The sequence below is a fragment of the Meriones unguiculatus genome, chromosome 9, assembly GCF_030254825.1.
Source record: "Meriones unguiculatus strain TT.TT164.6M chromosome 9, Bangor_MerUng_6.1, whole genome shotgun sequence".
Lineage (NCBI taxonomy): Eukaryota > Metazoa > Chordata > Mammalia > Rodentia > Muridae > Meriones > Meriones unguiculatus.
The window spans coordinates 38,673,068-38,700,839 of record NC_083357.1 but is presented as its reverse complement, the minus strand read 5'-3'; the positions used below and the strand labels follow the sequence as shown (position 1 = coordinate 38,700,839).

Below are 27,772 nucleotides of genomic sequence, written 5' to 3'. Positions count from 1 at the left end.
AAGTGTCACGATGGTATCTATACCTTTTATGCTAGTTTAAGTGATATGAATATAGGAAAGGGACTTACATGAATGTAGGAAAGGGGATTTATAGAACTGAGGTTATGAGGCACATATAGGGGTAACAGTATTTAGAATGCACTCTAAATGAATGAAAATATCAATTAACAAATTTAATTAAATATTTTAAAAGTAAAAGGCACACATTTCCATATACCAATTACGGCATGTGATGAGAAATAATATGAAGCTTCTGAGTCAAATATGGGATTAAATTCTACTTCCTCTTTGTGTTACCAGTATTAGCTAATAATATTTCATCTGCCCACACTTCCAACAGCATTCACATATCTAACTAATCACTAAGTCCTAATAATTCTATAACTTGAAAATTCTGTCCTTTCTGCTGTGCTTGTTCTGTCCTTTCTGCTGTGCTTATGTCATTGTCTTGATTCTGATGACCTGTCACCCCACTGCTCCCTGGGGAAATGTCAAGGCCATGCACCCCCACACATCTGCCAAGGCCATAGCTCCAGAATATACACAGGCCCACAATGCTCACCAGAGTAAAATCTCAGTGAGCTCATACCACAAACTCCCAACCCCAGGATACAGCTTACAGCAATGAAAGCTCAGACTCTATCATCCAGTTCCTAACCACTGCACTCCTACACCCACTCTCATCATTCTTATATTGCAAACCTGTATTATTCTTTTATAGTTTTTGACCCTTTGTGTACATTTCTCTGATTTTAGTAGTCTTTAACCACCTGGCAAATTCAAATCACTCCTAAGAGTCAGTGTATAGCTGCCCCAAAAGTGATCTTTCTGATTCTGGACAGGGCATTAGTCCTTCTTCCTCTCTGTGCAGCCATAGTACCTTCTCACACCATAGCACAGTAGTTAAGAACCTTGTGAACAAAAAGATTATCAAGGGCAAGACTACTTTTACTTCTCTAACATAGAATAGCCATAAAACTAGTCCATCTAACTTTGATGTGGAGAGATTCCATTTGATCTGCTCAATAGTAGAAGTTTTATGCAAATACCATGTCCTTCAATTATGCTAAAGGAGAAAATTAAGCTTTATTAAAAAAAAAAAAACAGTTTTGATGCTGAGGTCAGCTTACACTTTATGGAGTCATGACATTTTTCAAGAAAAGAGAAACAATGTCTTTACCACAACCTCATATGAGCGCCGGCTATTTTAGAGCACACACAACTTTGTCCTAGATTGTAGTTCTTTGGTTTGTATAGGGTACTGTAATATCTGAAGGTCAAACAAGCAGGCTGATTTTGCAGTATAGCTTGCTAATGCCTTACTGCCGTAGTTTACCATAGCCACTCTTGTGGTTAAATGTAAAATATGCACCAGAGGGCTAGTATGTTTGCTGTAGGGATTAGGACACTGGGAGAAGGCTTTCAAGTTTCACAGCTTAGCACCTCTGCTTCCTGACTGTCAGTCTGGCTTCATGCTCCTGCTGTCATGCCTTCCTCTCCATGATGGCCTTTCTCTAGGACTGAAGCCACCCTCCCTCTTCTCCCCCTATGCTCTTTCCCTAGTCCACTGATAGGGAAGGTTGCATCATCTTCCTCTGTCGCCTGGGAAAGCTACACCCCTCATGGGGAGGTGATCAAAGAGCCAGCCACTGAGTTCATGCCAGAGACAGCCCCTGACCCCCTTACTATGGAACCACTTGGAAACTGAGCAGCCTATGGATTCTTCTGAGCAGGGCATCTAGGTCCTCTCCATGCATGGTCCTTGGTTTGAGATGATGCACACTGGAGAGGTTGTGGAAAAAGGGGAACCCTCCTCCATTGTTGGTGGGAATGTAACCTTGTACAACCACTTTGGAAGTCAATCAGAAAATTAGGATTAGTGCTACCTAGGCATATACCCAAAAGATGTCCCACCTTTTGCTATCTTCACAGCAGCTTTACTCATAATAGCCAGAATCTGGAAACAAACTAAATGTTCCTCAACCAAAGAATGGATACAGAAATTGTGGCACATTTACACAATGGAGTACTTCTCAGCCATTAAAAACATAACTACTTATAAACTACACATTCAAGTATCTATTTGGTTTGATAGTTATAACAAGAAACCCATGTTTTTTGTGAACTTGATAATTGAGAAAATTATATTAGACCTATATGCTCTCTCTAAATACTGAAAATTCTACCCGTGCGATTTTAGGGTGCCCCCCGCCATGTTTGCTCCTCATCAGGGTAGTAAAAGTCAGTAGTCCTTGCTCTCATTTTTATACTTAACCTGCCATAACCAATATGAGCAATTTCACAGGTTTTTAGACCTGGAATAACTGTTGCATCTCTATAGGTCTCAAGTCCTTCTCTAAAATTGGGTTAAAAAACTAGTTGATTCTATTGGGATCTTTACAGTACTGTGAAAAACATGTAGAGATATATAATAGTGATTGAAAAAAAATCTACAAATTAGTGTGACTAGAAAATCCAAGACTAGAAAATCCATAGAGCCAAATAATATTAATTAACTAATTAAACCAAAAGTTTCAGCAGATAAGGAGAGGGAGAAGGAAGGAAATATGGGGGAAGTCAGTAATTTACCACACAGTTACAAAAGAGCAAAGCACCACAGTGTGGTTATTTGTACAAAGTCAAAAACTTTCCTAAGAAGGTGTTTGTAGATACCTTCCCAGGACCCCATCTCACTATTGAGAGAATGAGGTGATGTGACCTGAGGGAGCAAATGAAAAACCCTGCTGCCCACAAGCTGCTCCATGTGGTCCACATGCTGCTCTGTGCTATCCCCGGGATCCACATGCTGCCCCATGTGCCTCCTGCAACCAAAGGAAACCTGTCTTCTTGTAGCAGTGAAGCTCAGGAGTCATTATGAAACCTAAGAGTACAATGCAGAACAGACAGTACTAGAATCTAGAGCAAACTGAGAAACCCCTCCCAAATCTTCTGCGGGATTTTACATTTTTCACGTGAATGTGCTATGGGCTTTACATTTAACACAACAACACAGAATTTTGCTGATGCATAAAATTATCTCAATTTTATTTAAATTATTATTTAAAATCATGACAATACAGAATTATGGAGGAGAAAATAATTTTCAGAACATCTACTTTAAACAGTCACAAAAACAAACATACAAAGAAATAAAAACATAACAGACAGCGCTCTCAGCACCTGTGACCAGAGCAACATTTGCTGGCAATGATAATATACACTGATTTTCTAATCTAATTCCCTGCCTCTACCCTACCCATCATCCCAGCAAGCTTAAGGACAAAGCTGTCTGCCATGACAGTGAATAATTTGAATCACTCTTAGAATTCTATTTAGTTTTCTATTTGTTTCCTATTTAATACTGCTATAACTCTAAATAGTTCATTTTATATAATTATTAACATAAAAAGCACATGGTTATTAAATTGTATTGACAAACTGAAAATACCTTAGCATTGGGAGTTAGCAGAGGCTCAAAACAAGCAAACAAACAAAATCCTGAAATCTAGCAGTCGTCACACATGGAAAGATGGGAAAAATCAAAACCAGTGTACTCAGCAGACTGAGAATCCATGCATTTGCAATCATCGTGAAAGAAGCCAGCACTGGGTTGGGTGTCGATCTGGTAATGGTGAAGAGCAGTAGACATTCTCACCACACCCTCAAATAGAGAGTGGCCACCTGTCCCTGTACCCTGTACTTTGGGTACCCAAGTAGGGAGCAGCAGCACTCCTATATGCACTGGCCCTGCTGCCTGATCTTCACCAATCTCTGTTGAGGTCACCTTCTAGAGGTGCTAATTTTGTCAGTGGTCCATATAACAAAGACTTTGAATCTTTTTATTTTTTCAATGTAGTATGTCTTAAATGTACCCAGAGTTAATATTTTTAATTATAGAAAAGGAAAATATCATCATGTTGTTATTCACGGAAGACAAAATAAAAATCCCACTATAAAGACAAAGGTGAGTAGCTGCTCATTTAACCCTTTAGAGAAGAGCTGCTCCTCTTTCCACTATTCTGCACCTGTCTTGGACTTTTGTGAGCTGAGCACCGGAACTATTTTATATCAAGCCAGGCCACTTGTTCTTTTTTGTGTGAAAATTCTTTTAACAGATTTTGATCACACTTTATCAAACCTTCTGTGTTTATTATATGTTATGCTAGAAACTAGAACAAGCAGGACTTAAGTAACTATACTTTCAAGTATACCTGCCACTGCCTACAACATCCTGATAGACATTCACTTACAATCACCACCTTGCTAACTAAAGATGGTAACTGAAAGATAGTAGTAGATTCGCAAACTGATTTCGACCGGTGAAGGGCAGATTTGTATTGTCCACTTAGTGGTCTAACTACCTACAGCCAAGGCACATGATAAACACACTGCGCCATTATGCTGGTTCAGGTATCTAAGATACAGAGTAATTTAAGTAACAGTAATACAAGTCCACATGATTTGACTTTATATGCATTAAATTGTTTATGAATTTTGATTAGTAAAAATTTTTCTGAAAATTAGAGGCATGGGAGGAGAAGAGGGAGGGCAGGATTGGGAGGGAACGAAGGAGGGGGCTACAGCTGGGATACAAAGTGAATAAATTGTAATAAATAAATTTTAAAAGTGAAGAAAAAAGAAAAAGAAAACACAAGATTAGCTAGAAACTTTGTATTGAGGAAGTTTTCACATAGACAAATGTCTGTCTACTAATATTGAAAGATGTTTCTTAGAGATAGTATGTACCTAGATTAATTTGCATATTTAAAAAAAATTTGATGTAAGTGCAGAATACTAAGGTCAACTACAGTTAATACCAGAAATCCACAACAACAGTTAGGCTTGAAACTACTAATGAAATAAAAGCATGTGTCCTTGACTAATACCAGGTTAACTAATTTCATAATGTTAAAAAAAAAAAAAAAAGCAAAATGCCTGTGACCATCAAGTGTTTTTAGTTCTCTGGGTAGCCACTGGCTAAGATGAACACCCAAGAGGAAAGCATGGTTCAAGTGTGACTGAACTGCACAGGCAAAGCTTCTAACTACAGCCCTCCCTGCAGAATATAAAATGGCAGACATGCTAATTCAGGGTGTTAATGCGGGGGTTTCAAGGGCAGGAACACTGACATAAAAGAAGACTCCAGAGCATACAGCTGCTTTTGTTTTACACTTTTATATTTTAGGCACAGTTTGGGGGAAGGATATACAATGCTGCTTTACAAAGAACATAGTAGTCCCTTGTTTGAGCTACCAACCTCTGAGCCACAAGCAAAAATGTCAGTCATCCATTTGTTAAAACTAAAATTTCCTTCCGCAGCTTACAATATGCAACACACATTTTAAGTAGCTGTGAACAAAAGAAATAACAATGACAAAGGAAGCTCTTGAAAAGCAGGCCCCCTTCCTTGGTTTACCCCTCCCTTGCCGCTGAGCCTCCATCTGTCACTACAGCACTGTCACATTGTTTCCATACGCTCTGGCCCTTGAAACCTGGACAGACACATTACACTAAAAACATGTAGTCCAGCATAAAGCTTCATTTGAGTATAAGAGCAAACATTGAACACGCCGCTGCCGTGGGTGTATTTAGCAAGAACACTGGTATCTGGTATAATTTACTGTAGAAGCCATTACAAGATGACTGTCTATTTGCCACATTCAAGGACCGCAGTACACGTTCACAGGCAAGAAATATTTTTAAACACTACAGTACAATTCCAACATGTAACTGTACAGGCTGTGTAAATCAATAAAAGGCAAGTATGCCAGCTTTGGGGGTGGGGAGTCCTACCAAAGACCTTAGGGCTTCCTTTCCTTGACCACAGAGAGATGATACTCACATCAAATGCCATACAAACTGGATATTCAACGCCGGGTTACTTACCTTAAAAAAGCTGATTTATTCCTTGTGGTTACACGTCACAAACAGCTGGAGAACAACTCCCTTCATTTGTTCTTCCAGTGAGCCAAATGGAGCCTCCCAATAGCCGTGCAGATCATCTCACACCACACAGGCTCCCCTGCTAACCCTACGTTCCCAGTCCGGGAAAGGATAATCACATTCCGGCAGCGGGGAGTGAACAGATGGTGGATTCCATGGTAACCAGGCTTCCTAAGGCGATTGGTAGAAGTATGTGACTCTGGCTTAGTGGGTAACAATCATTGTCTTTGTGCTCCCGCCCTGCAAAGCCCCAGTGAAGAAGCACACACAACCACTCACAGGCTTGCTCAGCAGGTGTTTGGCTATTTAAACCAGGCAGTACAGACCAACTAAAAGCTTTCTGAAAATTGAGCCTTGCCAGGACAAAGTCCTAATGTTTCAGGGAGGCCATGCTACTCACTCAGGGGGAAAGGTCACAGAAACTTAACTATACAAACACAAAACTGCAGAGTCAAGATAATACGTCATAGAAAACTAAGCTGCATCAGCAGGTCATTTTCTAATCTATAACTCCTCAGAACTGAAAACTGGTTTGATAGTTTTAAGGATTTTTAAAACAAATATATAGAATATCTTATTTTGGAAATAAAGTCAAGTTTTTTAAAATTAATTGTTTTAGACGAAAACCATGACTTATTTTCTGTTCTTGAATGGGAGGAGAGGCTGTGAAGATTTTAAATTTAAATTTAAATCTATCTGGAGTCTTACTCATTCACCACAAGCTTGAAATATCTTGGTTTTGCACTGAATGGCTTTAATTTGTTTCTGCATTCATGAAGATTAAATGCTGATTCAGCAGGAAAGCTGCCCATTTTCTCAGCTGTCTCCACTGCCTAGTGTTGTTCTCTAACAAGTCAGAAAATAATACTTGGAAGATCATCATGGCTGCAGAAAATCAAACATACCGAACAGAAAACACATACCCATGGGTAGTCAAATGGCATAAGAAAATAAACTTTTTAAAGGACAAGATTAAAAAATTAGGATAAACATAAAAAGAAAAAGCACATATACCACATCAACACTGTAGGTTTAACTGTCTCCTTTATCACCACTTTATATCAAATATTTCAGAGTTCTTTTCTTGCCATCAAAAAGAAATATAATATAAATATTAAAAGGAAAAATGTAAATATTACTCATAGCTGGAGTAAATTTATCTCCATAAAAGTAATCAAAGGAACCAAGTAGGATATTGCTTTAAAGCATCAGAAGTTTAGTTTTAGAAAAAACACACACACACAAGTATGAATACGTTTTGAAAAGGAAAACCCATCAGAATTTCATTTCAGCAAGACTTGGCTGACAAACAACTCATACAGCACTCCAAAACTCCAATTCTGATTTTCTACTCAAACCCAGTGCTCTCCTGCAACCTTCCGTAGTTACGGAAATAGTTACTCTATCCCTTAACTTACTCAAGCTAACCTAAGAACTATCTTGGTTACTTTTCTCATTGTTAAAACAATGAGAAAATTACAAAAGCAATTTAAGGGAGGAACAACTTATCCTGTTTCCCAGTTTGAGAATAAAGTCCGTCATGGCAGAAGGGAACAGGGACGGTGCAGTAATGAGAGGCAGCCACCATGCTGCATCTGCCATCAGGAAGCAAACATGACTTCCTGCTCAGCTGCTTTTCTCCTTTTTGTTCAGTTTGGAAACCTCCCCATGGAATGGTGCCACAGTGCTTAGCACAGTTCTTCAACCTCAATTAAACTCAGTCTAGAAACTGCCTCCCAGGTGTACCCAGATGTTTACTTTTGAGATGATTCCAGAGTCTGCCATACTGCAGTCAACCAACACAGGAGACTATACTTGTCCACCTGACCCTGAGACCCCGTATCCAACCCAATTATTCACACACTGCAGTTCCTTCCAATCTCTACATCCCCTAGCTAGCTAAGGCACACTAACTCTCACCTGGATTCCTTAATAAATTCCTAACTGGATTCTGCCTCCACTTTTATTAAGAGCCCTTAAATAACTGGCTCCAGGAACTTCTATTAGCTTATCTCCTACAACCTTTTTCTTCTTTCTCTGAGATTTCCAGCTAAAAAGTGGCACTACATCATCTTACTGCATTCTCTTAGTAATGTGGGCTGAGGTGATGTTTATCTCTGCCAGAACTGTCTGGTACACATCTTCCCTTCACCCTGGGGGACCTTCATGTCAGTGGTGATGTTTGCTATTTGAAACTCTGGGATCCCAACGTCAAGGGCCTTATATAGTGAACACTACACTGATATGTTACATGAATAAAAAAATTCCTTATATAAATTTTTCCTCTATTGCAAACCTAGAAGTAACCTAAGAATCCAATATTAGTTATACAAATAATAATGTCCATATCTTGTACAGACAATTATGTCGCTTTGGGCTACAGTAATAACACATGAATAAACAAAAATAAAATGAAATAAAAACAAAACAAAAAAAAACCCTATAGAGGCCTGTTCTGAAACAAAAAAATCAAGATGAAAACAAGTGGTGAATCCAAGCTGTTTTACTGCAATGGCAGCTAGGAAAAAGCAAACAGGGAAATAGTGGGGAACTGGGGAAAGTGGGCAAGAGAAACACAGTCAATCCCAGGGGGTTTGAAATACCTTAATAACACCTACACATCCAATGACCTCTTTCCTCCAACTAGTCCGGACTTTCCAATATTCTATTCAGGTTAGCATTCTCAAGATTCAGCCACTACTCAAAGCCCCATCTCTGAGCATATGACCTTCAATACATGAACTTTGGGGAAATGCTTCATTTACAAACCTTAACAATAATAATCCATCACAAAAAAAAATCATACAGCTAAAGTAAAGTTTATGGTATATTATTAATAATGGTACACTACTCAGTGTTTAGTATGTGTCGTGTGCTGTAATCAATACTTCACAACTATTTAAACCTCAGGTGAGGCATTATCCTTATCCTCATATTATCAAGTACGAAGATTGAGACACTATTTTAAGGACTTTGTTATGGATTTGACCACTGAAATTTGAAACTGGTTTATATACAACAAAGCTTGGACATAGGTCGTTATGATATATATAGATATAGATATATACAGATATATATATATATCATATATATATGGGAAAACCCTCACTGAATCACACAGATGACAAAAGAGAAGGTTTACATAGGTATTTTGTTTAGGTTTTCTATCATTGTGAAAAAACTGTGGTGGTTTGAATGCTTAATCACCAGGAAGTAACACTATTTGAAAAAATTAGAAGGAATAGGAGGTTGGCCTTTGTTGGAGGAAGTGTGTTACTGGAGTCAGCTTTGAGATTTCAAAAGTTCATATCTCTCCCCCCTCCCCACCCTCTCTGCTTGGGGATCAGGATACAGCACTATAAACAAGTCCCCAATTAAATGTTTTCTTTTATAAGAGTTGCCTTGGTCATGGTGTCTCTCCACAGAAATAGAGCAGTGACCAAGACAACAACCACAAACAGCTTGGGGAGGAGATGGTTTATTTCATCTTATAGCTGGTAGTCCACTATCCAGGCAAGTCAGAGCAGGAACCTGGAAGCAGGAACGGATGCTAAGTGCTATTGACTTGCTTTTCATGGCTTGCTCAGCCTGCTTTCTTATACCATTCTGGACCACCAATCAATCGCCAATCAAGAAAATACCCAATGGGCCAGTCCAGTGGGGGGCATGTTGTCAGTTGAGGTTCCCTCTTCCAAAATTATACTATACTGTATCAAGTTAACATAAAAAAATAGCTAGCACAGCTGACTCCTTGTCAACCTGAAATACTGTTAAACATTATACTGTTAACATTACTGTTAAATCATAACCTTTCTATTCTTGTTCATCCCCATGATCTCATATTAATATTGATATCAAATATAAAACATTTCAACTTTTAAAAGCCCATAGTCTTTAAAATTTCCAACACTTTATAAGTTAAGACTCTTTCTTAAATATTCAAATTCTCATAACTATAGGTTCTTATAAAATAAAAAATAAGTTGAATATTTTCTTATTCCAAATGGAAAGAACTGAAAAACAGTTACATTCAAATCCCAGTAAAAATTCAACAGTGTAAGGCCCACTGTCAGACTTCTGTGACTCATGATCTTCCAGGCTCCAAAGGGCTTGCCACAGCACGCACAGCTTGTCTCATAGGCTCAGGCTTGCTGCAATTCACAGCTGCTACTCTCTCAGTCGTTCATCCCATGTTACAGGGGCCTCCGTAACTGGGCTGAGCCTTCTCCCATAGCCTCTTCTAGGCTCTCTTGAAGGATTCTGCCCCGGGCACATTGTGCCAAGCCTCAGCTTTTCTCTAGGACACCTTCAATCCTGAGTCTTCTACTGCAACTGAGGCTGTACTTCAATAATGGCCTCTCAAGGCCTCCCGTCAGGGACTCCAGCCCTGCCACACAATGTCAAATCTCAGCTGTTCTTCTTGACTCTTTCATACCTTTAAAACCAGTGCCACCTTGGTGACTCTACAGATTACCAAATTCAGCTGCCAGTGTGAAATACAGCTCTGCCCTCTCTGGACCTTAGCTTCTATATGCTGACTCTCAGGAAATATTCCCAGATCTTCAGTGATGCTGGCCTCTTCTTAATCACTAATTTCTCAGCTCCAACTGACCAGTATTAATTGTTCTAGTAAAGCAAAGGTTTCACTTTAGTGGTTCTTAATTCAAAATACCACACAAACAACCCCAATAGAGCATTTGCTTCCCTCTAAAACTTCACAAGCAATACCTCCATTGTCTAATTTCTTTCACCCCTTTTATTTTCTGAGCAGCCTACTGGTCTCAGAATACTTAGCAGTTTTTCCAGCCCAAAGTTCAAATGCCACCACAATCTTCCCAAAAACATAAGATTAGGTCTGTCAGAGCAATGCCCTTTGACCTGGTACCAATTTTTTAGTTGGCTTTTCTATTTTGGTGTTGAAACACACTGACCAAAAGCAACAAGGAGAATAATGGTTTTATTTTATTGTAGCTTGTAGTTCATCATCCAGGGAATTCAAGGCAGGAACTCAAGACAGGAATGTGCAGGCAGGAACTGATGCAAAGGCCATGGAAGTGTGCTGTTTATTGACGTCTCTTCATGGCTTGCTCAGCCTGTTTTCTTATAGAACCCAGGACCATACACTGGATGATTTGAATTTCTCATCCTCCTGTCTCTATCTCTTGTTTGCTAGAATTACAAGTATGTGCCAATATGCTGTATTTATGAGGTACTAGTAATAGATCCCAGGGCTTAATGCATAAAGAGAAACTTCCGCTAACTGAACTACATCCTATCCCTCAAATTTGGTGTTTGAACAGAGGACAATGTTAGAGAGAAAGAACTCCCTCTTGCACAGATATGTGTATACACACACACACACACACACATAGATATGGACATAGATATAAATATATTCTATTCCTCTTTCTGCTCCAGGACCAAAAACCAAATTGCTATTGTAGCATGTCCAGAGAAACAGTATAATTGTACTTCTAATCAATCTGATTTACGTGTACACTCAGGAAATCCCAACACATAGTTAGTTATTCATATATAATTTCACAAACAAAAAGCTGAAGCTCTCTCTCATTAGGGGAGACACACATTTTCTGAAGCAAGTTAGAGAAAAATTCAAATGTTCCTAATTAAAGAAAGAATTAGTTAATTATCAGCTGTTTTTCCCCAAGGAGAATACTCCTAGTTTGTACCATACCATGTAATCAGTTATGGTGGACAAACATTGACCAAGAATGCTGTGTTAACTTGCTTACAGCGTGACAGGTTCTCAAATGTGGTCTGTCAGTATCATGGCAGAGCATACTCGAGATCCTTTACATATATATTCAATTTGTTTAGCAGACCTCAAGCAATTTAAATTCGGTCTAGGGTCCTGTATTATTTCCCCAAATATGTATGTCCTACAGGTCATGGTAGGGATTAAATCCAGAGCCTGTGCATACGAGAAGCACTCTATGCCCCCAGCCTTATGTATATTCCACAGAGCAATTTGTCTATTTTATATATGTTGCAGGGTTCACTGACATAAAGTCACTTACAACTGAGAAGAATTCAAGCAACAGAACTGTTTCCTCATTCCTAATGCCTGGATAGGGATTTGTCAATTTTATTAAGCTTTTCCAAGATTATCTTTTGCTTCTTTTATTTTCTCTATAGTATAGTTTTAATTTTCATGTTTACAACTTTTTTCTTCTATGAGGAGTTAATTTCCTTTCTCTAAGTTTACAGCATTGATCACTGCACCAATGGCTTTAGACTTTTCTAATATATTTTCTCATATAGGTGTAATAGCTTATATGTTGCAAGCATTGGTAGAATATGTTATTGCAATCATTTTCATTTATCAATATAAACATTTTATTGTGTGCACGTGTGTGTACATGTGTGCACATGCACACACCATGGAGTGGTGTGGAGATCAGAGAACAGTTCATGGGAGTCTATTCTCTTCTTTCCCTTGGGTCTCAGGGATGAAACTTAGGTAAACAGGCATAACAGCAAGTGCCTCTACCTCCCTAGCTTTTTAACTAGGCCCATGTTTTCCAATTGCAAGAAAGTTTTCCAATATTTATTATGGCATCATAGCCAGATCCATGTCTTGTACATGTCTTAGTACTTACTTACATATCAAATTAGTTACTGAGAAAAACCTATGAAAATTTACAAATCAAAAGGCAAAGACTCTTGACATATACAGGGTCCTGTATATAGGTTATATACATATATATATAGGTTATGTATAGGTTACTGAACACATCAAACAGTACAGTAAAGAACTGTCTCGGTGGACAGGTGCACTGAGACTGTCTTTTAACCCAATGCCCCATAATCTTTAATTGAAGATATTTACAAGAATCTTCTCACTTAGAAAGACCAGACAGTTTGCTTCCACCTGGCAGTATAAAGCCATTTTGTCTTCCTTCTACAGATCACTAAAATCCAACAAAAGCCCACTTGTTAGTATAAACAACAACTCTGAACAATTGACAAATTCTCACATTCCTGTGCTGGTCTAAGAGAAATAATATGAAATAGAAATCATGGTATATTTTAAAGTGATTAAGTTAAACCACACACACACACACACACACACACACATCTAAGTTGAATCTAAATGACAGAACTCTCAGTCAAAATATCAGAGATGCCACTGAAATCAAGAGGTCAAAGGCTAGCATTTTTAATAAACAATGACAATCTACAGAAGAGACCTTTTTTTTATTGAAACTAAATTACTGAGAAGTGCCCAAGTCCAGTAAAACAAAGAAGTCTCGTATATTTTTGTACTTAACAGGCACCAGTTTCTTTATGACTCTGGTCTTTTTAACTCACTTCTACAGCTGTTGGGAAGCACTGATATACCATGAACCACAGAGAAAACTGTTGCTCCTTCAATTAGATCTTTGCTACTGAAAACAAGAAATAACACATATTAAAAATAAAAACAAAACAACTGTAGTACAAAACTTTTCTGATGAAGATTCACAATAACTTTCAATCATAGCAGAAATTTTCATATCAATTAGTACTGATGAAGCCACATACCAGTAACTTAGTCTATAGACCTCCAAAAGTCTGGTGTTTTATCCTGAGATTGTTCTGAAGTTGTGGTCATAAAATGGCAGTACTTACCACACCCCATATAAGATTCCTTTTAAATAACAGCTAGCAGCACCTATTTCTCTTCCAATCAACTTATTTCTTGCCTCTTGAGGAAAGGGAATTTCATTGGTCATTTGGAGGTAAAATTCCTATTAGTCTGTAGTTAGATAGCAGGCACACATCTTATGTTGGACATGGCAAATACATAAATAACAGGAACTACAGAGTTATTTCATAACTGGCTTAGTTGTGAAGACACCCCAAAAAAGGACACAATATATTTCAAAACCCCAAGAAGTATTTCAACATGAAGTCAGAGGGAGAGAACACTGTGGGTGGTATAGGAAGGGTGATAATGCCTAGCTGCATGTGATTTAACTAAAGCATCTAGGTTTATAACAAAGATGCTTACAATACATGTTTCATAGAACACCAAAAGAATAATCACATGTATACTCAACTTTTATATAATAATCTAAATCCTAATTTCCCCCTTTTTATAATATTTTTATGTTATAGTCAGACTCAGAATCAGTTCAGTTTCATAATATTTATGAATCCATAATCCTTACTGGATTTCTGAACAAGGATTGAGATGAACATTATGAACTACTTTTGAGTACTGGGGGATTTTGATGAGTACAGCAAAATAAATACCTAAAACAACTTATGACCCAACAAGTGGAAGCATGAGAGACCACCTGGAGAAAGATACCCAAAAATCAGTCAGGGCATCTTAGAAATGTTCCTATTGTATTAAGGTACCATGGATACTACACATTAACATCACGGAGATGGTCTCTACGCACTGCAATTGTCAATGACACATGTGAAGAGTGAGTTTAAAGAGATATATTTACTGTTACTATGTGTGCGCATAATGTGTAGGTGTGCATGTGCCACTGGGCATATGTAGAAGTCAGAGAACAACTTCGTGGAGCTGGTTCTCTGTTTCTGCCTTTATCTGGGTTACAGGAATACAGTCAGGTTTTAGGCTCCTGCTACACTCCCCCTTTCTTAAGCACCCCTCATTCAGTGTAATACTTCCAAGAAGTAATGGTTTTGAGAGCTAATAATGTGCCTGCAATGATCACTTGCTCCCAGTAAACACTGTTAAAATTATGAGCCTTAAAAATTGCTCTCTGTGAGGTGAACAGTGCTACAGCAAACTGTCCACCTCAGGGCCTGATGCTTTCCAAACTTTACCCACTCAAGCCCCCAACCTCATCCAGGTTTACTAATTGCTGATGTATAGGAAGTGTTGTCAATGTGCTCAGGCACGTGTCTGTGAGGTGTTAGCAGTTTTGGATCCCTCTCTGTAGCTTTGAGGCATGTGGCAAGAAACATTAAAATGACCACATGCCAGAGTACTGAGGACTAAACTGACTCTGTCTTACTTTGCTGTAATGTTCTAAGGAAAAGGATCTTAATGAGTACGTTGAGGCTTGGCTGGCTGGCTGGTTGGGTGAGTGAGTGGTTGAAGACCAGGTCGCACTTTGTAACTCTGGCTAGCCTGGAACTCACTATATAGACTTGGCTGTCCTTGAACTCACCAAGCTCTGGCTGCCTCAGAGTGCTGGAATTAAAGTTGTGTCACCATGACCCTGATTTTTTTACCTCGTTTCAATGTTACAACAGTACAGGAAGCAAAACAAGAGAATGAATAAAAATATATTTGAAATATCTCATAATGATTTAAAGCACAGACTTTTACATTAAATCAAATCCTACACTGTAGATGTTTTACAAAATTTTACTGACTGGACGTATGGTCCGTGTACTATGTGGATATATCTGTGGAAAAAAAAAATGTGGCCCTGGGTAAAATTTCTCATAAATGTGTACTGTTTTCTATGTCCATGGCTTATAGCTTGCCCTATTAGACTTCATAAAACCAGATATAACTCTAAACAAAGTAGTTTTGACCAATTTAATCACATGTTTAAATTTCACAATGATTTAAGAATTGCAAAATTTCAATCAATTTGTTCTAATGCTACAATTAGTAACCCCTAAAATTATAAGGCTAAATCCAAACTTCAAGAAAGGATAATAGCCAATGCCCTGCCCTATTCCATGGCCTTACACAATGAACACTGTCAGCAATTACAACTGTAAAACTTGGCTATTGGATATCTGTATAAGAGCTCACACTGAGAGGTTTGATCAAGCCCATTTCACAGTAAGAGAAACAGGCTGCACACAGATAGCTCCTCACTAAGCACTCATTGGTTCTGTTTTTCTTGCTACTGTTCAGGCCTGACAAACTGCTTTCTGCAGCATGTGGTCCTCTTCATAACTCAATTCCTCAACACTTCATATTTAAGCTACTTGTAAATTTTAAATTTCACACCTAGCCCAGGGGAACAGAAGCATCTTCTAGCATGTGGAAGCCCTGAATCCACCAGGGAGCTGTCTTGATCTTAATTAGCTAGTTGGCTATGAGAAAAATGAGAGGAGAACTGTTACTTCCTCAAGGTCATTTTGATCCAGAAATAGCTTCAGGCTTAAGGTCTGCTTGCACTTCCTCTGTGGTAAGCTGGACGATCAGTCACCAACAACAAGCAGCACAAAGCATAGGGTATTTAAAACATTCTAAATTTATTTCCCTTCTTCCTAATAACTTTCCTTTCTTCCTAATAACTTTCTTCTTTGTAACCATGTTTTATTGTGATTTGGGGAAAAAAAACTGTAACTGCTTTAATAAATAAAGAAAAAAACTTTATTTATTTATATATATATATATATATATATTTATGTTTGGGATATGAACCAAGTATTTCAATTTCCTATTAAAATATAGAGTACCGTCAAAGTTGCACTGGCTGAAAATACTTTGATTTCATTTTTGACAGTCTCATAGACGCACACAGTATCTTGGGCTCTTGCAGTATCATATGCTCCCGTTCCTCTTCTGCCTGGCTCCTTACTACTGACACATCTTCATTTGTGTGTGCGCACGCGCACATCTTGTGTTCATGATTACATTGCCCACGCCTTATCAACAGTTTTTTCTAGGATGCTTTTCCCCATCCTCAAGCCCCTAAAATCTGTCTGATCTTTTTTTTGCAACACTCCCTGAATCTTAAGAGGAAGTGATATTGATGTTCTGTTCATAATAGCCAGAAACTGCAAACAACCTACACATCATGAAATTTACAGGCAAATGGACAGAACTAACTAAAAAAGATCATTTTGAGTGAGATAACCCAGACCAAGAAGGACAAATATGGTATGTACTCACTTAGACTCCCAGTGGAGGGATATTAGTCATAAAGTACACGATAACCATGCTATAATCCACAGATCCAAAGAAGCTAAGTAACTAGGAAGAACCAATGGGAGATGCTTGATTCTCACTGAAAAGGGGAAATAAAATAGACATGAGGGTATGTATCTCAGCCTCTGCTTCGATACCTCAATCAGTACAGTCTTTCAGAGGCCCTCTGAGGTAGGTTTCTGTCCTGTTCCCTGTCTTCTACTTGCAATGTCTATCACGTTTGCCCTTCTGAATAAGGACTGAGCATCTTCCCTAGACTCTTTCTTATTGTTTAGCTTCCTTAGGAGTAGAGATTTTAGTATGTTTATCCTATATTATGACCACTTATGAGTGAGTATATACCACGTGTGTCTTTCTGTTTCAAGATGATCTCATCTAGTTCCTACCATTTGCCTACAAATTTCATGATTTCCTTGTTTTTAATAGCTGAGTAGTATTCCATTGTGTAAATATGTCACAATTTCTGTATCCATTCCTCTGTTGAGACACATAGCCAAACTTTTGGCAGAATTCATGGAATTTTATGAAAGGGGGAGACAGAAAGACCTGGAGGGGACAGGAGCTCCAAAAGGAGAGAAACAGAACCAAAAAACTGGGTCCTGCAGAGACTGAGACCCAACCAAGGACCATGTATGGAAAGGACCTAAAACCCCGGCTCAGATGTAGCCCTTAAACTTAGTATTCGAGTGGGGGCCCTAGTAAAGGGAACAGGGACTGTCTTTGAGATGAACTCAGTGGCTGGCTCTTTGATCACCTCCCCCTGAGAGTGAACAGCTTTGCCGGGCCACAGAGGAAGACAATGCAGCCAGTCCTACGGAGACGGGATAGGCTAGGGTCAGATAGAAGGGGAGGAGGACCCCCCCATCAGTGGACTAGGGGAGGGGCATAGTGGGAGGAGAAGAGGGAGGAAGGGCTTAGGAAGAGACGAGGGAGGGGGCCACAGTTGGAATACGCAGTGAATAAAAATTTTAAAAATAAAGAACAAAAAAATAGACATGGGGTTGGGGATGCTAAAAAGGTACTGTCTGGGGGAGGGATGGAGATGAGAACAGGAAGGATCAAGTTGGGGAAGGACAGAAGGAGAGAGTACTAGGAGAGACAATTGGAATTAGGGATAAGGGGGCATCTTTGAAATAAGCTAATAACCTAGAACAATGGAAAGTCCTATGAATCTACTATGAGGGTGACCTTACCTAAGTCTCCCAGCAATGGCAGCTATAAAACCTGAAATGGCCATCTCCTGTAACAAGGCAAGACTCCCAGTGGAGGGATTGGAACACCAACACAACCACAAAATCTTAGACCCACAGTTTGTCCTGACTACAAGGTACACAGGGATAAAGATGGAGCAGAAAAGAGGGAATGGCCAAGCAATGACTGGCCTAGCTTGAGAACCTTACCATGAGAGGGAGCCCACCCCTGACACTATAAATGATATTCTGCTGTACTAGCACACAGGCATCTAGCATAACTGTCATCTGAGAGGCTTCATACAATAGCTGATGTAAACAGATGCAGAGACCCACTGCCAAACATGAAGTGGAACTTGAGGAATCCTATGGAAGAAGGGGAGGAAGGATTGAAGGAACCAGAGGGGTCACAGACACCACAAGAAAACCTACTAACCTGGGCCCATAGGGGTTCACAGAGATGGAACACCAAACAAAGAGCATGCATGATATGGGTCTAGGCCCTCTGCACATATGTACCAGTTGTACAGCTCATTCTTCAGATGGGACTCCTAACAGGAGGAGCAAAGGCTGTCTCTGACTCTGTTGCCTGCCTTTGGATCCTTTTCCTCTAACTGGTCTGCCTTGTTTAGCCTCAATGGGAGAAGGTATGCCTAGTGCAACTTGATATGCCAAGGTGGGTTGGTATCCATGAGAGGTTTCCACTTTTCTGATGAGTAAAGGAGGAGGGACAGATGGTGGGGGAGGAAAGGTCAGAGGGTGGGACTAGAAGGAAAAGAAGGAGGGCAAGCTGCCATCTGGATGTAAAGTAAATTAATTAATTTTTAAAAAACTAGGGTTGTTTGAGAAAGTGTCAGGTAAGCTTATTATTTTATAGTTACCTAAAACTATGTACAATGTAAGTGTTTTGTATGTGTGTGTGTGTTATATGCATGTATACATATGTATAGAAAGTTAAGCTACTGAGCTTACAAAAACTCCTCATAAAACTATAAAAACCATAGTACCAAGTAAAAGAAATTTCCTCTCAATGGTTGGCTAGGATAGTCTAAGTGATTCCCAAAACAATATAGACAGGAGCTGGAGAGATGGCTCAGTGGTTAAGAGTACTGTCTGCTCTTCCAAAAAGACCCGGGTTAAATTCCCAGCACCCACATGGCAGCTCACAACGGTCTATGTCCTCAATTCCAAGGGATCTGACACCTTCATACTAATGCACAGAAAATAAAATAAATAAATTATAAAAGAAAACAATATAGACAATTGCTGTTTCCCTTGGTTACCTCTCAGAGGTTGAGGGTGGGTCCCTATTCCTAAAGATACTACACACTTAGGATACTAGACTCAGATTATGTGAGCTGAATCTAACCTGAAAACTTTCTTTCTTCAGTCCAGTTTCCATGGTACCAATAATTATTATGCAAGCTGCCATAGAGGAAACCAATTATCCAGAATCAATTCCTATGAACAGGACAATGATCAGCATGACTAAATATCCAAAAAGGTGCAATAAGTGACCCCAACATGTCGGGCATAAATAATGCCAGGTACTAGCCAGCTTCTCAGGGCTAGTGAGGCCATACATCTCAGAAGAAAATTTACTAATGCCACTTTGTAAGACTAGCATAATTCCTCATTACACATAATAAGCCATTCTAAGATGGAAATCTATAACTCTTAAGTCCTACATTAAAAAAATAAAGAGAAAAAGCAAAAACAAATGACTTAGTGATGTAACACTAAGAATTTGGTAATAGAACAAACCAAATCCAAACACAGTAGACGGCAATAATAATAATAATCAAGGCAAAAAATTAATAAGATAAAAACAAAGAAAACAATACAAAGAATCAATAATCTAAGAGCTTGTTCTCTGGCAAGATAAACAAGACCAACAACAGATTGTCAGCCCATCTACCCAAAAGAAATAGAGGATCCCAATCAACAGAATCATGAATGAACAGAGAAGCAACAGATACCAAGAAATACAGAATGGTATAAAGGAATACTTTTAAAGCCTGTACTCCAGTAAGTTGGAGAATCTAAAAGAAATGTATGAATTCCTTGACTCTCACAAATTGCTAAAGTTAAATCAAGAGTCTAACAATCTAAACAGAGCCATAACACAGAGGGAGAATGAAACAGTAATAAAAAGCCTGACAACTAAACAGAAAAACAAACAAACAAAAACAGATCTAGATGGATTCTCAGCAGACTATTAGTAGACTTTGAAATCAATCCTTCTTAAACTCTTTTAAAAACAAAGAAAGAGAGGGAAAGAGGGAAGAAGAGAGAGGTGGGCCACTCAAGGGATTAAGACCCAACTGTTACAGTTTCTTTAGCACTTGACAATTATCTCTTGGAGTTCTGCTGTAATCTATGTTTTACCAACATTCATGCCAGGCTGCAAATCTTACAATATTAGCTCAGCAATAAAAGACCAACACAAAAGGAATTTAATGGCATTGGGGGGAGGGGTGTCTTTTTTCTTTTTTTCTCATATTGCTTTGTTTGGACAATTGCCTTTCTGGGTTTTGGCTTGTATGTTATACTGTATATAATATGACTTAAGGAAATCTCACAGATCCAAGAATTATAAGATACTAGTTAGAAAGCTCCCCACAAAAGAAGACTTAAAGATTGAGCAGAAACATGAGCTTTGAGTCTCAATACTTAAATTATTACACCTTCTTTTTATCCTCTCTGCCTTTTGTCATGGCCATGGTCTAACTAAGGGTGAAACCAGCTGGTGGAGTGTCACAGCCTCTACTTCAACTTTATATGTATCAAGATGTGGCGCCCTCACATTTTGAATTTGACCTTGTATATTCCCACCCTGAAAGGTCTTCATGAAGTAAGGATATAAAAATAAATTAAAGCAAGTGATTTTTCAAACTATGGATTCATTCCATTAATGGGTTTGATAAACAACAACAAAATTAAGAGTGGGAAAGTACACAGAATAGATACATTTATTGCAGATACACAAGTTCACAGAATAGATACTTTTACTTCAGATATATACAAGTTCACAGAACAGATACATTTATTGCAGATATACAAGTACACACAGCTTCCTATTAGGCTATGTGTACAAAGCTTCAAAAGCCACTGTTCTAAATCACAGCAATTGTCTTTCCTAAAACCAAGCAGAAAAGCATTGCATATTCAGTTTCTATAGTTATACTACTGCAAAAAAAAGAAGTCTATTGTTATGACAAACAAAAGGAAGACAGCTTAAAAAGCTGGGGTATGTAAAGTTTTTCCTCCTGTTTTGGTTGTATATTAAACACAGATCACTAAAATATTCTTAAGAGAAAAATAAATACAGGTATAAAAAAATCACTAGAAAATGGGCTGGTAGGTGTAAGAAGTATCTACACATTCCACATAAGGGTTCCTTATTTAATCCCCATAACGCAATAGAATAGTTTCTATGGCATTGAACAATGCCATAATAGAGCCTGTTTTCTGACATTTAGACTACTGGAGAGTATGGTCATCAACACGTTTATCTGTTGATCTGGCTTTTGCCATGTAGACTCTGTTACGGATTATGGGTAATCAAAAGATAGAATCTAGACCATTCTAGTCACTGACCCCATTCCCCATAGATTACAACTCATGCAATAGTATGACAACAGCTACTGGCATAAACTAGAACCCAAGGAACAAGATTAATCAGTATTTAGTCAGGAGTTTCAATGAAGGACAACTTGAGTGTGTGTGTGCACATGTACACATGTATGTGTGCGTTCCTGAGTGTGTGTGTGTTGCAGGTGAAGGTACATGGTTGTGCAGGTACTTGCAGAATGCAAAGGACAAGCTCAGGTGTCATCCATCAGTTGTTTTCCACCATTTTTGTTTGTTGTTGTGTTGAAAAAGGTTGCTCATCAATCTGCAGTTCAGCCTGCAGGCTAGATTGACCGGTCAGCAAGTACATCTGCCTGTGTCTGATACCTGTCTTTTAAAAAACAAACAAATAAATATTGGTTCCAGAAATTTAAGTCAGGTCTTCATGCTTGAAAGGCATGTACTCTACTGACTGAGACATCTTCGCTGTCCTATGGACTTCTTGTGTCCGTATAATGGGATCACAAGGTCTTGCTTCCTTTGAATTTACAAAGTTTTCACAGCTAAGATTCATACTTTTAAGTGACAAGTCTTAAGTAACACATTTTACCAGGAGAGGCAGAATAACAAATAAATGGCACCATAATACTAAGGCACATAATACTCTTGCCCTGTGGCTCTGTAACCACTAGCCACACTTTCCTTCCCAGGCCCATATGCCACCTATAGGCTTCTTAGCCTGCAGGCCAACCTAGACTATTTTCCTCTCCACTGCCACCTGGTGGCAACAGGATTAACACAATTAAAGCTCAAATAATGCCTTCAAATATTACAGATACCATCTATCAGCTTTTCATTCTAGACAATGAGGAAAGAGCCCAAATACAATGACTTGCTTACCCTTCATCCCTTCAAAGTTTGTGTTCATGAAGACAAACTTCATTTATAGTTAATCCTCCAATTCAAAAGCATCCATTAAAAAATGGGAAAATATACACATAGGATTAAAAAAAAACTTAAGAACCATGAAAGCAGAAAGCTGCTTTATCCAGCAATAGACTCAAGGCTACTGTGCTGAACAATAGCGCAGGAGTCTATTGCTGAGAGAGGATGAAGGGTGGACATGCACATTAACACAGTAGTGGACCAGGCCATGCTCAGGATCCCTGACAATATGTCTCCAAGTTTACCATCCAAAGAGCACTCAGAACTTTTCTTTAATACTATCTTAGCACAGGAGCCTCCTGGATTTAGGTAAAGAAAAAATCCAGAAAATAATAGGTCTTTAATCTGCTTCAAAAAAAAAAATAGTGTTTGTGGTTTTGTGCATTCACATGGTGTGTAGGCAAACACGCGTGTGAGCATGCTCAGGAACCAGAGGAGGATTATCAGGTGCCCTGCTCCATCATTCCCTACATTACTTCCTTGAGGCAGAGTCTCCTGCTAAAAATGGGAGTAGCCAGCAAGCTGCAGTGCTCCCCCATGCCCAACTTCTTATGTGGGTGCCAGGGATTTTCACTCAGGACTTCATGCTTGCACAAGTACTCTTACCAACTGAGCCATCTCCACAGCCCCATTTTTAAGTTATTCAAACATCTAATAATCATTGTCATTAAGATGTCAAGTTGAAAAAAATAAAAATAAAAATAAAAACGATATCAAGTTGACTATATACCCTCTATATTTTTTGAGTTCATATGTGAGTACTGTATTTATTTCCCGTCCCTTCTCTCCAACTCTTCCCATGCCCCCTACTCCTGCTCAAATCCTCCTGTCTTTAATTATTATTATGATGTATATACATATAAACTTACAAACACAGCTTCCTGAATTAATTTCATGCTGTTCTTATGTATATGTGTTTAGGTCTTATCACTTGGGATTGAAACACCTTTCAGGGGCTCATCTCTGGAGAAGACTGATGTCACTCTCTCAACAAGTCATTAATTGCCCACAGGAGTGGGGGACTTGTGAGATTTCCCCCAGGGCATGTTGTTATATGGACTGATGTTGTCATTTACAGGTCTTATTTAGGAAACCATATGTTGAGAATTCATGAGTGCAGCTTCCCTACCATGTACAGAAGTTAGCACCTCACAGCAGATATCTTGGTCCTCTTAGAATCTTTATGCCTCCCCTTTCCCAATGTTCCCTGAACCTCAGGTGTAGGAGTGGTGTTGCAGATGTATCAACAGTCAGTCAGTCGTTCTCTGCAGTTTGACTAGTTATGGCTTTCTGTAAGGGTCTCCGCCTGCTGAAAAGTGAAGTTTCAAGAGTGAGAGCGACATCTATCTGTGGGTTTGAGATAAATACTTAGAATTAGGAATTATACTGGTTTGGGAAAGTGACAGTAGTAGGTTCTCCTGTAGGGTCCTTGGCCTCACCAACCAAGCATAATGGTTAGGTTTATCAAGTCATGCATGTATTCACTCCTGTTGAATGGGCCTAAATTCTAATTAGAAAACCACTGGTTACTCCCACAATGTGTGTATTATTTTACCTTTCAGAATATCTTGTTATTCATTGTTGTGGTTCATCCGTGGTACAAACAGGTAAGACTGATTTTCTCCTTTGGTAGCTCCTTCCATTACTATAAAAGCTAGTTCTCAGGTAGGAGGCTTTCAAGTCATTTCCAACTCAATTCATCCAAGTCTTCTGTCCAAAGTGCATAATGTCGTCAACAAGAAGGTCTTACCTTCAATTTCTAGAAAGGCAACCAAGGGCCATGGCAATAGGCCATTTTGTTTTGGGGGCTCTTATATACCCCTGAACTTATGCCTGGTATGAGGGATTTTCTTTCTAGTCTATGGCTTTGTGGGTAGAGCATTGTTAACCCAAGTGTCATAAATTATATATATATGTAAATATAATTTATATATATAATTTATATATATATATATATAAGTAAATATAATTCCCTATGGCTTTTTCAAATATGCTTGGGATTATTTATCCCTCCTCTCTTCCTCTCACACAGCACCCTCTATCCTCCCTAGCTAAGTCTTCCTCTATCAGCTATCCTAATCATAGCATTTATGTCCCGCGATAGCCCTCACTAGAGTGCCTTCTGTCCTTGTCCCACAATCCATCCCTCTTTACTTTCCTGGTAGTTTCAGTTGCTCTAGGTTTTACACTCATTTCTAAAAGTCTGGAGCCAGGATCCAAATAAGAGTGAACTTGTGTGTCTGCCTTTTTGGATTAACACCATCTCATTCAGTAAAATATTTTCTGGTTCCATCCATTTCCTCACAAATTGCATTATTTCATTTGTCTATTGGGCCTAACACTATTCTATAATTTTTTACATCTTTCTATTACCTTCCATTTACATTCAAAATAGAAATGCTCCGAAGTGTTCTCTTCTGACTAGACAAAAGGCAGGAACAAAAGCTGATATATAACATATTTGAAATTGTTTTTTCTTCCAAGGATAGGAAACACTGCAATTGTTTGTAATTTTTAATTAACTGATTTGTCGGGAGACAGAGAACATGGAAAAAATAGATGGAAACCTATCAACCATTAAGTCTGTTAGACACTGAGGTATAATGGCTTTTTTTTGTTCTTGTTGTTTTGTTTTTTGTTTGTTTGTTTTTTTCTTAAGCATATGGGTTATTTTATTCCAGAAAACTCAGAGCACTAATGATAATATGGTGGGCATCCTGCTGAGATAATGGTATGGGATTGCCACTGTATCAGTCATCTGTGACATGATTCTGGAGGCCCTCTGAAAACTACTTTCACTGAGTATAACACCAGAATAACACAGTCCACCATTACCAAACAGCAAAGTACTTCTTGGATACATTAGTAGCATTTTTTTAATCTCATTGCCAATTTATTACGTTGATTTGTGAAACATATTTTTTGTTCAATATTACATTCTTCTTATAATTGCAATGGCCAGTTGAGTAATATATCTTAATAAAGCAGTTCCTTAATATAAAAATAATACTTTGCAACTGCTTCTTTTTTTTTTTTTTCATTGGTAGCATTTTTCTCTCTTACTGTCACCAGGTTTCTTACCAAAATGAGGGCAAGGAAAAAACTCCCACTTTTTTTTTTTTTTTGTCACCTATATTGTCTAGGATTTTATCTATTTTTACAAACATCTGTAAACTTAAATAAAAAAAAAAAAAGGTTTTTGTTTTTAGGCCTGAAACTTGAGATGTAGTCCAGGCTTGCCTCAAACTCATAGATTTCTGTTCTGTTTCCCAGACTGCTGGGATTAAAGAAGAATACAAGCATTCCTCGTTTGAGTTTAATTTTAAGTAAAAGAATACAGTGCTCCCTCTCGAGTAAAAACATAAATAGAAGAAAGCAAACGCCAATGTACAGTAGGGTAGACGATAGTGAAAGAAAACGCTGGCAAACCTTAGCATATACATGAAAGCTGACTGCCTGAAGACAGAAAATGAAGACATTAATATTCTAAGTGTGGTTAGCTGTATTCAAAGAGAAGACAGGTTTTTTCTTACTTCCATGTCACATTTACATTATTGAGAAGTAACTTTAAATATTTTTGTTGCTGCATACTAAAGATAAGTACTTAGCACAGGCATTTGCTGTTTAAGATGGACATCCAGACAAATATACAGTAATGTTAGAATAAAATATCTCTAAAAGCAGAAAAACCAATAACTGAACTGTTCATTAGACAACAGGTTAAGAAATCTCAATGTATCTATAGTTGATGGCACCAAAAGGGCAAACCTTGGCATAAGCAATAGTGGCTACCACAGTCACTTAACACTTCACTGATAACTTGGTATAAATGTTTGATATGCAGAAACCAAAATACATCAACAATTTAGAAGGTCACAGGTAAAACCTTACAAAGATGAAAATAGTAACTACAAAGCATAGTTTATAAACTATCTGAATAGTTTATATCCATTTTAAAATACATAGTGTTCTTAAATTTCTCCTAGGAAGTTTTCTGTTTGTTTTATGGAATCTCTCAGTGGTCTGTAAAACTCCTATCTCAGACTTCTAAGAGCTGAGGTTACAGGCACATTCCCATCACAACTGAATGGCCATTTTAATTATTTGGACATGTGTGGGGTTTCCTACATGCATTTGATTCAAAACTATCTTCCCTGAAATACTTTTTCTATCTGAATAATGTATTAACAAAAACAAACACAAAACTGTTAATATTGTGAATATGATGAGTAACTTATAAACTCCGGACACAGAAATAACACATACCAGTGCATTTAGATTCTTGTATAGAATTAATACAATCTTACCTTAAAAACTCAATAAAGATTTAACAGTAATTTTATTAGGGAAAAATGAGTCATTTTATTTACCTTAGCCACTAGCATTTTCAAATACCATTATTAATACATCTGAGAAATATATCATGAGAAAGAGCTAACATACACATACAAGACCTAGGCTGAAATATTGACTTGAAATATATGCTAAGCTCAGGCAATGTGATGGGTAATTCTAATAGAAGTATCTAATACTAGCCAAAAAGACAAGTCTTTAGGCCCACATGTGAGCAATCATCTACTTTAGGTTAACCAGAGCTTATGAGGTACTCTTTCTTATTATAAGAACTGTATTATTTTAGCATATTATAATATTGTAATACAATATAATATCTTCTTCTATATTAACATGAAGGGAAAGACTCACCTTACATGTGAGCTGCATTTTGGGGGCAGGGTGAGAGGAAATAGTCCACATAGACACTTTGCCTTCTTGTCTTTCTGTTTCACTGCTGAGCTCATCTAACCTAATCTTGAGTTCATCCATGCTCTTGCTGGCACTGATATAGCTCCTGCAGCTGATACTGAACCCAACTTCTTGGGCTATTGTCTTAGTCACTGTTCTATTGCTGTGAAGAGACACCGTGACCAAGGCAACTTAAAGAAGAAAGCACTTAACAAGGTTTGTTCATAATCATCATGGCAGAAAGCACACAGGAATGGTGCTAGAGCAATAACTAAGAGTTTTATATCCTTAACTACAGGCATCAGGCATAGAGAGAGGACAGAGACAAAGACAAAGACAGAGAAACATACAGATACTGGGCCTGATGTGGGTTTTTGAAACCACAAATCCCACTGCCATCAACACAATTCCTCCAACAAGGCCTCACCTGCTCCAGCAAGGTCATAACTCCTAATCCTTTTAACCCTTTCAAACAGATCCACTCCCTAGCAACTAG

The 27,772-nt window shown here is 38.3% G+C and overlaps 1 protein-coding gene across 6 annotated transcripts in view; it reads right to left on the bottom strand.

Moving 5' to 3' along the window:
* Positions 1 to 27,772, bottom strand: part of Fgd4 (FYVE, RhoGEF and PH domain containing 4) — a 197,803-nt gene that overhangs the window by 155,747 nt on the left and 14,284 nt on the right. The window contains exon 1 of one of the 6 annotated variants that reach the window (XM_060391046.1): positions 13,576 to 13,754. The exons of 4 other annotated variants lie outside the window; for them this stretch is intronic. In XM_060391046.1, coding sequence (XP_060247029.1) covers positions 13,576 to 13,585 — 10 coding nt within the window. In that variant the 5' untranslated portion in view covers positions 13,586 to 13,754. Of the gene's footprint in view, positions 1 to 5,886; positions 6,322 to 13,575; positions 13,755 to 27,772 lie in introns of those variants that run through there. One more of the 6 variants, XM_060391047.1, reaches the window with a different exon arrangement.